The 15465-nt window shown below is 37.0% G+C and overlaps 1 protein-coding gene across 1 annotated transcript in view; it reads left to right on the top strand.

Moving 5' to 3' along the window:
• The window catches only part of Reck (Reversion-inducing-cysteine-rich protein with kazal motifs), a 48553-nt gene that overhangs the window by 12838 nt on the left and 20250 nt on the right, over positions 1 to 15465 (top strand). Inside the window, exon 3 of the mRNA XM_028173413.2 lies at positions 2606 to 2670. Coding sequence (XP_028029214.2) covers positions 2606 to 2670 — 65 coding nt within the window. The remainder of the gene's footprint in view (positions 1 to 2605; positions 2671 to 15465) is intronic.

Here is a 15465-nt window from a genome sequence, read left to right as displayed (position 1 = left end):
ATAGTTGAAGTTTTTTTTTTTTTTATCAAAATTGTAAGCTTGCAAATGCTCTCCTGTAAAGTTGCAAAAATGTCACGTAAACAAAATAGTTTTTCACCCCTCGATTTGTAAATATGAAATTTAACTCTGTAAGTCTATTACGGTTTGATGTTCAATGCGCTGAACCGATTTGAGGAAATCAGGTATGGATTGATATAGTTTGAACCCTTATAGGAGGCTTTCGTGCCACAGCTAACCACGAATCCACGCCCACGTGATTTAAAGTGTACAGTCAGCACTCGCCAAGCTGAGGACGGAAATCTAGTATACAAAGTTTAAGAAAAGGAGAAAGTTTGAAGTTTACCTACAAAGTTTTGAAATCGGCGTGGCGTAAAGGATAAAACGCCTGGTGTACTAAAACCGTAGATGCAGCCATTCCTTGTCTGGACTCCTTGAGATTTTAAATAAGTATTACAATCTTAAAAATAAAAAATAAAACGTTAAGATAATTATGTAGAGATTAGTATGACTGGAAGATAAATACTGAATAAAAAGGTGATTTTTTAATTATACGACTTAACATGAACGATGTTTGGGGTCATTCTCTCGATTTCCAGTGTAAAACTACCTTCTAATTAAAACCGAATGGTAAATAGTCGACGTCGCCCAAAGCACGTCATTACGGATCCTCCCGATCCATTAACGGTGCTTTTAGGCACCACAGGCACCGGTCACCATCCTCGTCGAACCCGTCGCTTGCGACGAAGGGCTCGACGAGCGAATTAACCCATAGACACAGCCCACTGAGTTTCTTGCCGGATCTTCTCAGTGGGTCGCGTTTCCGATCCGGTGGTAGATTCTGCGAAGCACTGCTCTTGCTAGGGTCAGTGTTGCAACACTCCGGTTTGAGCCCCGTGAGCTCACCTACACACGTTAGGGTTAAGCTAAAATAGCCTCTCAAGGCTATCAGCATAGGTAGGAAAAAAATATCTTATTAAAACCGTTTGAAGTTCCTTAACTTCGGCGGTCACGGTTTGTAGCGATCACGGCCGAACAAGTTCGCGCGTCTCACAAACACGTGTTCCTCACCGAGGATACAAATGAGCTTTAGATTTTTCTCCTAAATCCTCACAACAATGAGAGAACACAATTAATTATAAACCTACAAAGGTTCATCTCTGCACTCCCCTAAGGTAGACTGTCAGAGAATGCCGATGGCATTAAGTCCGCCTTTATACTGTCTAGTATATCTATATATTAATACGTGAAGCAAAAACTTTGTATCCCTTTTTACGAAAATTGCGCAGACGGAGGAGTATGAAATTTTCCACACTTATAGAGAACATAGAGAAGAAGTGCACAATGCTAATATTTTTTTTAAATAATGCATAAAAGATACATTAAATCAATAAAGAAAACATTACACACACTACCTATATATACCATGTATTTGACGCACACACGCATGCCTACTATTTATTGTCAAACTTTTGTTCTTGGCGTCTGTTGTCAAATTGAGAATAGATTAAATATTGTTTGCCTTTGTTAATATTTTTTATAGTGTAGTCTTGGCGAAATTTGTGATTATAGAAGTATAAAATACAATCATAATAGTGTACAAACTTACAACTCCAAATAATTATAGTCGAATTTCGACTACTGCGGGACCTCTAGTAAAGTTATAAATCAATAAATAAATAAACTTTAAATTGTGTTTGTCAAATTTTTTATCACACACTCGTCAATTAATTCTGTTACCACGACCCGAACTCTAAAACGATATTTTTCGTCATTGAAATTTCAAAATTACAGTATCTTATTGACTATGAATACTATATTAGAAAATATTCGATTTTGTTTGCACGACAAAGAAGCGGAAATAACAGGCGCGTATATGATTTTGTCAAAAGTCTTCGGTTTGTATATGTGTGTGTGACAGATGTAATATGAATAAAGAGACGTCAGAGGAAATTGTCGTAGATGAAACGTTTTATGTCGTCGTCTGTATGTGTCGCAACTGCTTTATTGTGGTCTGGTACCAGCTGTCTTAGTAGAAGGGACGTTTCCATCTTCAACTGTGTAAATAGCTATTTCGAATATAAAAAGAGTTTAAATTTAAAAAATGCCGGCCTTAGTTGTGATTTCAACTAAATATGTGACGTGGAAGCGATTCCGATGGAGCTTTGATGTCTTGTTTGAAGACGACCGATGGAATATATTTGTGGATAGGTTTATGTAATAATTGACAATCGGTAAAGTCGCGATCTCATCATCATTATTGTGCATAGGTAAGACTATTAATAAAAGCGGTTCAAGATGTCATTGCCTATTTTGGTTGAGAGTGTAAAGGTCATTTCCAGATAGCCCGAAATTATTTAGTAACAAAAGAGGGGATTGCTGTCATTCCGACATTATTGTTAAAGCTATATCTGTTTTTTAAGACTATGACGAAACGTATTTAGTCAGATAGTGGTAATAAAAACAAAACTACCTTATTATCTTTCTTTAGATCAGTGGTCTGTCCAATATCTAATATTAATAGTTTGTTACTATGCTTTCGGAATACATGACTCATTTTTAGCTTAGACATATTTTAAAAATAAAACAGTTTTTTGTTTCGTTTCAGATATATCAATATGTTGTGATAAAGCGGACAAAGCTGAAGGAACATGTCGCAGCGTATGTGAGAAGGTAATTCATTTGTTTTATCATTATTCAAATACTATTTGTAATATCTATATATTAATACGTGAAGCAAAAACTTTGTATCCCTTTTTACGAAAATTGCGCGGACGGAGGACTATGAAATTTTCCACACTTATAGAGAATATAGAAAAGAAGTGCAAAATGCTAATCTTTTTTTTAAATAATGCATAAAAGATACATTAAATCAATAAAGAAAACATTACACCCACTACATACCATGTATTTGACGCACACACGCATGCATACTATGTATTGTCAAACTTTTGTCAACAAACGTCTGTTGTCAAATTGAGAATAGATTAAATATTGTTTGTCTTTGTTAATATTTTTTATAGTGTAGTCTTGGCGAAATTTGTGATTATAGAAGTATAAAATACAATCATAATAGTGTACACACTTACAATTCCAATTAATTATAGTCGAATTTCGACTACTGCGGGACCTCTAGTATAAACTTAATAGAAAGGATTGTACGCACTCCAACGAAATTGGTCACATTCCGGTTTTCACGAAGCATCCATTCAGGATACGTCTATTTGTTGAGTCTATTCGTGTGCTAAACTAAGCTTACTTTGACGGTCATACTGCGCCGGAAACCATCGTCGAAGTGCAAATGAATGTCCGAGGTTCCAACTCGATATGATGTTAACGATCCACGAGCGCATGAAACTGATAATATATGAATAATACAAAAAAAAACATAATATTCCTAAATAACCTAAAAGTACATGCTATTATCTGCAACACGCTTCGTCAGTTTAGAGCAATAGAGTTATCAGCAACATGCTTCGTCAAAAAGTACAATACTTACTTTCAGCTGCAAACGTCTTCATATGTAACATTTTAAGAAACTTTTTAAAATGACTGTTATGTTACAAGTGTGTTACGCCGTGCCTTTATAGGCAAAACGTTCGTTTGAGTACTTTTGAGCGATGCGGTTGTTTATTGTTTGTTTTCTTAATCTATCTAGCAATTTGACAATTGGCTGAAATGACATTGCGGAAAAAAAAACTCATAAGTTTTGGTAAATTTGGCACTTTTTATGATGATGGGGGGAGTATTGTGAGAGCAGGCCGATAGGAACCACAATCCTGCCTATTTCTGCGGCAAATTCACATTTTCTGTTTCAGGCGTGGGACAGCTATTTTATATTTTAATTCATTTGACTTTTCGATCTTATTTCTCGAGCCGTGCATTCACATTGGGACTTAGTACCTGATAAGTCGAAAGCTTATCCATCCATCTAGTATAAAAAAAACAAAAAATCGCATTTATGAACAACAGAGAACAACACTGATATCTTTGTATTCGTCCGCTGTGATCCGCTTGCTTCCTTGCAAATTCAAAGGGAATGACATTTTCCCTGCGACTGCGTTGTCGATAGAAAACGCGATGCATGTAAATATTCTGATCTAATCGATCGTATTCTCCCACGTTACGCACATACCGTTCGAACAGGCTGAATGTATGAAACTTCTAACTTTACTAAGGTAAAAAACAGATCATGAAATCTTCCTTTGAAAGACGCTTTGATTTCGAACTACACATTTAAATTAATTAATTGTTATGTTCTTTTTTTTTAAATAGTAAACGGGCAATGCAGCCCTCTGTCGACCTTTCGAATAATTTTTAGTTTTCGTGGTCACTACCGTGGTCAATAACGTGTAAATTATGAACCCGAATTAAATTTTAAAATTTGTTTACGGAAAATAATCTTCGATGTATTCAATATTCGTCATTTAATGCTAGAAATTCTGTGCCATATTTAGGTCAGGGATTTCATAAGAATAATATTATGAATTCGACAAAGGACATCGTTTATTGACTCCCCCTCGTCCGCGTCTCGGTCCTAACTCCACAATTCCCAATCAAAGTTTTGACTTCAAGCTTCGAATTGACTAATTAAGCAGATTTATTGCTTCCCCGGGATTTTTTTAGTGTTGGATATTTTTACCTCCGTACGCTCCGAGGTCATTTGATATTTTGTTTCGGCACGGCGGCGCTTACACACAAAAGGTTTTGTCTTTGGTTCGTTTCGATGATTCTGTTTGTAGTCTATCTTATACCTTTAAACGAGCTATTCTTGTATATATATATAATCTGAATCTCAGAAACGGCTCTGACGATAAAATTTAGTATACAGGGTATTTTGGGGGCGATAAATCGATCTAGCTACGGTTTATTTTCAGAAAATGTTGTTTTATTCGTGTATTCAATAATCAACTTTATCGATAATCAACTTTATGACTCTTCCCGATATCTATTGGCGAATATCAATATGTACTATTTTTCTTAATTGAGAGCAACTAACTGCTTTAAAGACACAACAAGATGGCGTTATCAAAAAAAAAAAGAAAAAAAAAGTGCGTGCGTACAAAGTACACATGTCAGAAGTGAAACTTTTTTGGCGAACTAATTTATAAGTCTTGCTTGATTGCTTGCTTATATTTATACAAATCCAAAACTTTAGATTTCCGAGATTTAGAGGAAGAGAAAAAGGAAGATATGTTCCCGCCAAAAGTCTGTCAAATGTCAATCTCAAACCTCAGTGTTGACAGTCACATTATGTTGAGATTTCTAAATTGTAAATGACTAATATTTTGCAAATTGAATTGAATAATTTAATTTCATGCTATTTGATTAATGTTCCAAATTTTTTTCATTTCATTTCAATTCCTATTAACATTTTTCTCAAAATGTTATAAAATATTAGGCTGTATGGTATGGAACATTTGCCTTTCCAGTTGGAAAAATACAACAACTACTACTACTGACATTTGACAAGTACTTAATTTCAATAGTAGTTTGATATCACTTCCGTTGCATACCTGCGTGACGTTCTGTAAAAAATTTACCCTCATGCGCCTAAAGAAGTTTCACTTCGAAAACGAGCAAAGCTCGGTCATCATCTAGTTCAAAAATAAACGGAGCCCGGTGTTTCCTACGATTTCGATCAATCGACGTACAAGCTTCTTCCTGTATATTAGAGAGTGGTATAATAAAATTATTCGTCCAAGCGCGTCGGTCTCAATCAAGGAAGGCATCACGAGTGTCCTTCGTTCCGAGAAAAAGCGTTGAGTGAATAAAAAGCAAATTATTAAACGCATATATAAGTTATGGACATTGTCGGTGGAATGTTAAAATAAACACGTTTCATTCGCTCGCCGTCGTATTTTTCAACATCATTGTTACATTAATATAATTGAAATAATTTTTAGGAGAATTAATTATAAAGACTTAATTATTTGAGCCCAATTACAAATTTGTATCAAAAAATAAATATGATACGAAGATAAAGAAACAAAAATGCCGAGCAGCAATGTAATAAATATAATTTAAATACGTACCGTGAAAATGTGGAAGGCTTTTGAAAAAAATATGGGTTGCGTGAAGACGATATGTGTAAGAGGGGAGTGAGCACAGAAACGGTATATGATAGAGGACTATGGAACGAGAAAGCATATTGCGCGGATCCCAGGTGACTGGGAGAACGATGATGACGTATTGTGATTACGGGTGGTTATCAACATCCTGCCATTTCTTCCCGAAGCGTGTGTGCTATTACAATGGTATAGAGACTTTTTTTTATACCTTAGAGGAGTGGACGAGCTCATAGCCTACTTGGTGTTAAGTGGTTACTGGAGCTCATAGACGTCTACAACGTAAATGCGCCACCCACCTTGAGATATAAGTTGTAAGGTCTCAGTATACTTACAACGGCTGCCCCACCCTTCAAACTGAAACGCATTACTGCTTCACGGCAGAAATAGGCAGGGTGGTGGTACCCACCCGCGCGGACTCAAAAGAGGTCCTGCTACCAGTAAAAAAACCACAGACTTCGACCATTCGTCTCAAAATTGTAAGCGGTGTTCATGTTGTCTATGAACTCCGGTAGAAACACAATACTACGTGGGCCGTGAGTTTTATCTGTTAAACTAGCGGCCCGCCCCGGCTTCGCTTGGGAAGTAGCGCTCGTGATGTAAAGAATTTTAGGTATTTTTTTTACATATTGGGTTACATTATTGAAGTTTCAGTAAGGATGCCTAATTTTTTTGAAAATAAAATAAATATAGCCTATGTCACCCGGGGATAGCGTAGATTTCCAACAGTGGAAGATTTTTTTAAATCGGTTCAGTAGTTTCGGAGCCTATTCAATACATACAAACAAACAAATCTTACCTCTTTATAATATTAAGTATAGAAGTATAGATTACGGCAATTAACGAAAAAGAAAGAGTTCCCATTTCATTTGCCTTTTATAGAATAAACATCAAAACAGTTTACGTCGTGGTTAATACATTAGTATTTAATTCCGTCTCGTTAAGGAACGCCGCGTGACGGTCGCTTCCTCCCCGCGACACTGTCTGAATAACTTAACAACTACATCAATACTATCCGAATCATAAATATCGTGACTCACACTCAATAATAGACACGAATGCTAAATATGAACTATTATTTCCTGTGAGACAAAACTATTCTATGAACTTTCGGCGAATATTGGAAATGGCGTCTTCCTTTCCCGTTAACTGTTCAGTAGTAAAATCAAATTATTATGTAATTTATTTTGTACAGCTTAATTAAGACGTGTAATTGTCGTATCGTTCTTATACTGTGTTATAAAGTTTTATGGGTTAATATAAAAATAAATTTATGTTAAAGTTATTGGGCTAAATTCAATGAGAAGCATGGTATAATGATTCATTAATTACTAGCTGACCCGGCAGACTTCGTAGTGCCTCAATCGATAAATAAAAGACCTAAACTTTTATATAGAATAAACTTAAAACAAACAAAAGGAATCTGTCCGACGGGGGACACGTCAAAGGGAAAACAAAATTGTTATTTTTATTTAATTCCGAGAATTTTCATATTTTTATACCTTTTAAACCTTCTCTGGACTTCCACAAATAATTCAAGACCAAAATTAGCCAAATCGGTCAAGCCGTTTTCATGTTATGTCGTGTCAACGGAAAACGGGTTTCATTTTTATATATATACATTACAAACACGCTTACAATTGAATTAATCTACGACTCTTAGTTTTGAACTACATATTTTTAATGGACTCCCTTGCAGAGGAATATAAAGTTAACGCGGAATGAGGAAAAGTTAAAGAATTCCCGGCAACATTATTTCTAAAGTACTGTTTTAAAGTAACGTGAGATCCCTACGAGCCTGTCTCAATAAGTTTCGGTACTTTCTCAGTAAATATCAAGCTTACCCACTACATTGTGGAACTAAAATCTAGGGGATTTTCTGTTCGATTTACTGTTTTCTTTAAAGATATTTATTACTCGAACTTATATACCCATTTTTTTGTAGATTACATAGAATATTTATGTGATGCGTTGTATCTAAAATATACTACCTACATTTGTAATGTGTCTTTATTTAGTGGATTAATCTTTTTTATGCTATTTTTGTCTTGTATCTAAATACGGTACTTATTTTGGTATTAAAATAACAACGTGAATCTTCCGTTATGTAGCTGTTTCATATCTCCATCCATATATTATATGACTGATAAAAGAAGTCATTAGGGGGGGGATAGTCATTACCGCGCGTCATAAAATATGTCTACACACCTCGTATATTCCGTCAAACTAAGAGCGTGTGTATATTTGTACAAAGCTCTCGTATATTCGATTGAGTTATGCCACCCTTTCTGTCTCCGTCAGAAAGTTGTTGCTTGTTAGCGACCGTATAAAACTCATGAGCTTGTTCTAATTTTGTGACTTGTTGAATTATTCAATTTTATGTTTTTATATCTGTCTATATCTTTGTATCTATTTTGAAGTTCTTATTTTAAGTACCGGTACCCTCGAATATTTTTTTTTTGTTTTTTTTTTATTGATAGATGGGTGGACGAGCTCACAGCTCACCTGGTGTTAAGTGGTTACTGGAGCCCATGGACATCTGCAACGTAAATGCCGCCACCCACCTCGAGACATGAGTTCTAATGTCTCCGTTTTTGCAGTACAACGGCTGCCCCGCCCTTCAAGCCGAAACGCATTTCTGCTTCACGGCAGAAATAGACAGGGCGGTGGTACCTACCCGCGCGGACTCACAAGAGGTCCTACCACCACCAATTATTACCAATACCAATTAGTAAGATTTAGTGAAATGCGGGTGTTTTTTTCCTACCTAGTCGCTGATAGCATAATGGGCTATTCGCGCAGACGGGTAGGTATGCTCTCGGGCTCGACCTGAGAGAATTTGCTAACACCAGTCCTAGCAAGAGAAGTGGTTCGCAGAAACCACCACCTGATCGGAATCGTGACCTACTGAGAAGATCCGGCGAGAAACTGGTGGTAGGACCTCTTGTGAGTCCGCACGGGTAGGTACCACCACCCTGCTTATTTCTGTCGTGAAGCAGTAATGCGTTTCGGTTTTAAGGGTGGGGCAGTCGTTGTAACTTCATATACTGAGACCTTGGAACTTATATCTCAAGGTGGGTGGCGCATTTACGTTGTAGATGTCTATAGGCTCCAGTAACCACTTAACACCAGGTGGGCTGTGAGCTCGTCCATCCATCCAAGCAATAATTTTTTTTATCTATGGTCGTTGAGAAATAAGTCACAAATGTGTATTTTAGATCTACATCAAAAAACTGTTCAAGCGTATTCACATGTAAAAGAAAACAAATATTTGTATACGTAGTTACATTTAAAGTTTCTTCTTGCTTCATATAAAATAAGCCAATAAACGTTTACAACGTCAATATTTGTCTGGTATACAACAGATACAACTTGTAGGGGACAAACACGACAATCTAAATAAAGTGGCTCCTCGTTAAACCCGCTATTAAACATACTTAACCCCTCCTAATGGCTCGACCAAGATTAATTGTACCAATATATATGTGTAGTGTTTTTTTGAATATAAATATAGTTAAAAGCGTAATAAGAAATAATTAGGTACTTTTATTAAATCTCAATATTAAATAGAAATATTTGAATTTGTTGAAACAAATATTAATTTGCAAATGGAAATATTATGTCTATACGCATTAGATAACCTCGTTTTTATTATATTGTATATCGTTCACGGAGATCTGAGAAAATGACATTTATATATTCGTCAAAGTCGTCCTGGTCTAAAGGATAAGATGGCCGGTGCATTCGTAACGATCGATGCGAAAGGGCCTGTGTTCGAATCTCGCTGGCAGGTAGGTACCTATATTTCTAATGAATTACGTACTTAAGAAATGTTCACGAATAACTTCCAACGTGTTATAAAAATCAAAGCGGTAAAAATATAATTTACGTAATCATTGGTGGTAGGACGTTTCGTGAGCTCATCGAGGTACCATCGCCCGGCCTATTTATCCGCCCGGCCCGGTTTATCGAGTTCGACGTGCAACCTAACCCATACATCAGCCCGCTGAGTTTGTCGCCGGATCTTCTCAGCGGGTCGCGATTTCGATCCGGTAGTAGATTAATTCGCGAAGCAGCTGCTCTTGAGTTGTTAGGTCTCCTTCGGAGGCGCTCGGGCAGCTGTTAGCAAATCCCACCTCTCTTGGCTGAGCCTTTGCTCGCCCACCTGTCCTGGTGAAACTGGAAAGACCTCCGGGCCACCAGTAATCCTTTAATCAGAAAAAAAAAACTTTAAATTTCTTTGCAACTGTGATCGAAATATACGTCCTTAAGTATGTGAGTAATTGTGGGATCTAGATTAAAGGACACTATAATGACTTAATAGCGCTGCCCGCCATGTTGGATTCAAAATGAACAGTAATTCAGTAGTCGGAGCTTCGAATGTAATTAATGGTTTTTCGCTATCATATTCAGGGTTTTTCCTAGAATTGGAAACGATGTAATTGAATTGAATACTGTGATAATAAGTATTTGATATGATTTTTTTTTTTATGTATTTTAAGTATTTATTAATATTATATTATATTGGTAATGTTTTTTGGCGAGTTTTTCAACAGAATTCTAGACACTAGATTCCTATAATATAATTTCATAGTAGTTTTGGATGAGGCAAAGTAAAAAAACAGTAAATATGTTTTGAATCACCAATGTACAACCGTAATGTATCAGTTAGTACACGATAAAGTTCGATATTGCCTCGTTGGCTGAAATATCTGACTCATTGGGGTTTTTATAATCACTTTTACGAACGAGTCACTAAAAAAATATGAAGTACCGAATATTTCGTTAGAATATATTTCTTTTATTAATAATTTCAGCTGTAATGTTGGCGGTTTGAAGCGGCCAGATCAAAGATAACGGAGTCTTTGATGTCCTCAGTGACCCAGGTTGTCGCGACAGTTTCTAAATTTGTTTGTTTAGTAGACGAATGTATTTATGAGCGGTAAAAAACCGACTACAAATAGGCGATGTTGCTGAATAGATTATAGGTAATATATCTGTCTGTTCGAAGCGTGTGGAGGAATAAATTATTCAATAAAACATGGTTCATTTGAGAATATTAAATTTTCAAAATCGTTTTGTTTTGTCTGATGTTTAATGTGTACCCCGTCTAGTAATATGTTTTATTTTACTTAAAATATGGACGTTATATAGGTACTAGTATGAATAAATCAACAACCCTTTTAAAGTATTTTTAGGATATAGGTAGGTAATCAGAACATATAATTTAAAATTTAGTCCAGAGATCGAAACTTAATTAAAGAGATAATGAAAAGTACTTTTATGGTTTATTGGATGGAGTGTGTGAATGACGATATGAGAGAGAGAGAGGAGCGAGTGTTGAGATGACGGCTGATAGAAGAGAATGGAAGAGAAAATTAGCTGTGCCGACCCCACCTAGTGAGATAAGGTGGAGAAAAAGAAGAAGACTTTTATGGTTTAATTTTGAATTTTGACTGTCATTATATTGTTTCCGACTACGAATACTTTATTTTCGTGGTCACGGATGATTGAAGTGCTATATTCTTTGACATTTGAGTGTCGTGATAACCATCGTCTATTTTACTATAAAAATGTATCTAGGCTTTTTTACGCTGGAGTCATGGTCCAGACGGCTGGCTGATCCTTCGGCTGGTCGTAGGACCGTCGAGGCGATTCGCCCGGTCCTTGTGGATTGGGTGAATCGTGACAGAGGACGCCTCACTTTCCGGCTCACGCAGGTGCTCACTGGGCATGGTTGTTTCGGTGAGTTCCTGCACCGGATCACATACAAAATAGGAACCGACTTGTCGCTGCCGAGTGTTGTGGCATCAATGCTCGGCGACGACGAGTCGTGGAAGGCGATGCTCGACTTCTGCGAGTGCACCATCTCGCAGAAGGAGGCGGCGGGGTGCGTGAGAGACGCACAATCCCGCCGCCGTCGAGCGGGGGCCAGGGAGGCGGATCTCGCCCAAGCCCTGGCCCTCTAAGTGTTTCGGGTCCCCCTCACATGTCGGTCTGGGGACCGGCGAGGGGGGCCTAAGAAGACGACGTGCAAGCTGCTCTGCACGCATTTTACGCAAGAGCATCCGGGTGATGGAAGGCCGGCTATCCTCGACCCACGCTGGTTCTGGCCCAGCGGGGTATTCCGTAGGGTAACCCACTCTAACCGGCGCCATCTAGGCGGGCTTCGGACAGTCTGCCGACCGAGAGGGCTGGTGGTCGTGGCGCCGACGACCGCCAGTCCGACGTCCCGAAGGGAAGGGTGATGGGAGAGATGTGCTCCGCACTAAACGCTTCACTTTCCCCCCTTTACCTTGTCATGAGTTCTGTCTCATGCGAGGTTTGGACGTTGGTTGTAGAGCGACAGGAGGTTTTAGTCAGTTCGACTCTGACATACCCCGTCCAGTATCCCCAGAAAAGGGCGGAAGTCCGGCGTTTCCTCCTGACCAAAAAAAAAAAAGGCTTTTTTACGTTTCATTTAATACAGAACAAACTAACTGTATCTTGAGATTTGGCTGTTTGTTGGACTTGGGTCTTCATTATGGTAACCACCTTTTTTTTTTTTCTTCAGATAAAGTACATTGGTTATTATAGGTAGAAAAAAAGTACATAGTATTAAAATAAAGTACAATTAATGTTTTATTATTATTATGTTTAAATAAATACATATTTTTTATTGTAATTGAAGAAATTAAACAAGAAATTTTGACAATTAATGACAGTGACATTGTTGACATTTGAGGTTAAGTTGCGTTTAGTGATATTTATTTAAAAAACGAGTGCTTATGTGATGTGGCGTTGACGAAAAAATACATCATATTATGTATTTTAATTTTTATTTATATGTATTTATTTTTATCATATTATAATCAAAATCCCATAGAAACCAAATCATGACAAATAAATATTATCATGTACTTTTTTTCTCATAAAGTGCCCGTGAATCCGCATAAAGCAATTTTCTGAATAAGCACATCGTAGCTCGCCGAGACTTAAGCTAGAAATGTTTTTCAATGAATATTAATTAGCACTAGTTTTTCCTGTGGGTCGTAATAAGGGGCGATTGAGGGATTTATCGAAGAACAGCCTGCAGTGCTCTCTGAATATTTTACCTGAATACTGAGGAAACAGATCGGTGTTAACTGGTGACATGGCGTATTGTACATTTCTGTCGGTATCCATGGTTTGAAGGGTAAAACTGCTGTTGTGCAACAAAAAATGATTCTTCGAACCCTCACCTTGAGGTTTGCGACGCCGCGACGTTCACGTGGTGATGTCCAAGGGCTGCCCATAAGGAGTAATGAAAAAAAAAACAAAATTCCATTAACTGTCCTGCCGTCTCAATAGTCCCGACTGAGGTTCGGCCCGGTCTTGGGTAGGGCGCTAGCTGTGAGCGGCAGGAGTTTTTAGTGAGGTTCAACTATCTCTTATGCTGCGCGGGTGGGGATCCGGCAATTTTATCCTGTGGAAAAAAAGGTTACGTACGTTTGATTAATATTTGCTCGAGACATTATCGAATCACATAATAATTGAAAGACGAATCACATAATAATTGTTGCGTCGCTACATTAATGAACTACACCAAAATATTTTTTTTAACTGGCAATGCAAGATGTTCCTCTTCTCATTAAATTTTGTCAGTTATTGACGTCCGTGCCTTGGTGGGCCCAACCACGGGCCGCGTCACGTCCCATTGACGGTGTATTGGGAATTCTTGACACGTGATCAGTATGCCATCCGAAATCCGGTGGATGCTGATCACGTACCGTCGACATTGGTGGCGTTTACCCACAGATCAATTCTATATAAATTTGTTGGGTCCTAAAGGCATGTTGCATTATCGCATAATTTATAAAGGTTAGGTTAGTATTTATCATTAGTGGCTAAATAAAAAATAGTCAAGGAACTCCGATAGTGAGAATGTAAAAAAAACAAATGTTTTCACTTTTACAAAAGTATTTGACCTGTCAAATTCAATATCGAAGATACTTTTAAAATGACGGAGTAATTAGCATTTTAAGATGGCTAATATTTTATATCATATGCATATGAATAAGTGAGAGAGAGTTCCTATTGGGTGCATCTTGCTTGAAGCTTTCAATAGAGAATGGTATTTGCTTATCTCATTTAAAGTCTATTTTTCTTTGCAATATATTTTGCTGATAGCCCGTACTGTATTAGGTTGTCAAATAGATAGGTAATCCTAAAAGTTTACTGCCGATGAGAAGTGTCGCAGACATCGACGGAGCGGACTGACGAACATGAAAGGATTACAGACGAGATCTATTTTTACCGCAGTGTCATTTTCATCGCTTTGAAGCGACTCCGGTTTGTTAGTTTGTTTGTTTTCGCAACTTTCAAGTTAAAAGGGGACGCGATATAAACGGACTATCGGGTTACTTCGTTAACGTTCTATAGTTAAATATTTTGTTGTGTTACAAAAAATATAATGGACTGTATGTTTGAGATCAGCACGTTCCGAAAGCCCGTGCCTATATATACATACGTTCTCATCTTCTATACAGTTTATGTTGAATTTGCCATAGCGAATTTGAAATTGTTCGAAAGCAAGCTGTATTATTTAATAAAACAAATATAAATAAATAAGTAGGTTTTTATTTCTACAACAGAATAAATAGACTGTGCCAAAATCAATGATCAGCATTATGTTTTAAATGTTTCTCAATAAATTTTAGGACTAGATAAGCCGTTAGCAGTTATAAATATGACAAAAAATGAAGACACATCATCGATCATGTTCTTGTCAACGTAATAGTAGCAATTTCAGCGCGCAGACTAAAACTTATGACGTTTCTGAAAAGAAACTCAATCATAAAGATAAATGAGTGGAACTATTAAAATCATCAAAGAGCTTGCGAGGTATTGTTTAAAAGGGATAGAGGTTGTAATTATTGTACTTGTTTTAAAACGTATTGCTATTTAGATATTGATCGATATATGCAGGGTGGTTCAACAACGCGATAGAAACTAGTAAAATTATTGCGAATTAGTAAATTTTTTCTCCAAAAGGTGCACCGACCACATGACTCTCTACTGGTTACTGGTAAACAATTAGCCAATATGTCCACTCCTGAACTCTGGTACACAAAGTTGAATAAATCAAATTTTGGCTATTCTTGCACGGTTTTAAGTTTAGTATTTTGGCTATTGATAATTTGATTACAATTCATTTAGTATGGTTTTGAAATAAACTTTTCGTTATTGAGTCTGTGTTCGTACACAGTACCAGACTTTTTTTTTAAATACATGTACACTTCAACACTATGATAGACCATCTAATAGTTGCTAGTCCTTTATAAAAATGTATTATAAATTAGAGTCGTCTGAAGATTACAGCTTTCGTTAAATTAAACCAAACATATTTATGATAGGTAACCCACTTAAATTTAATTAGGTT

This window comes from Bombyx mandarina, chromosome 03, assembly GCF_030267445.1.
Source record: "Bombyx mandarina strain Sakado chromosome 03, ASM3026744v2".
Lineage (NCBI taxonomy): Eukaryota > Metazoa > Arthropoda > Insecta > Lepidoptera > Bombycidae > Bombyx > Bombyx mandarina.
The sequence above is the reverse complement of the archived record's forward strand: the minus strand, read 5'-3'. Positions and strand labels throughout refer to the sequence as shown.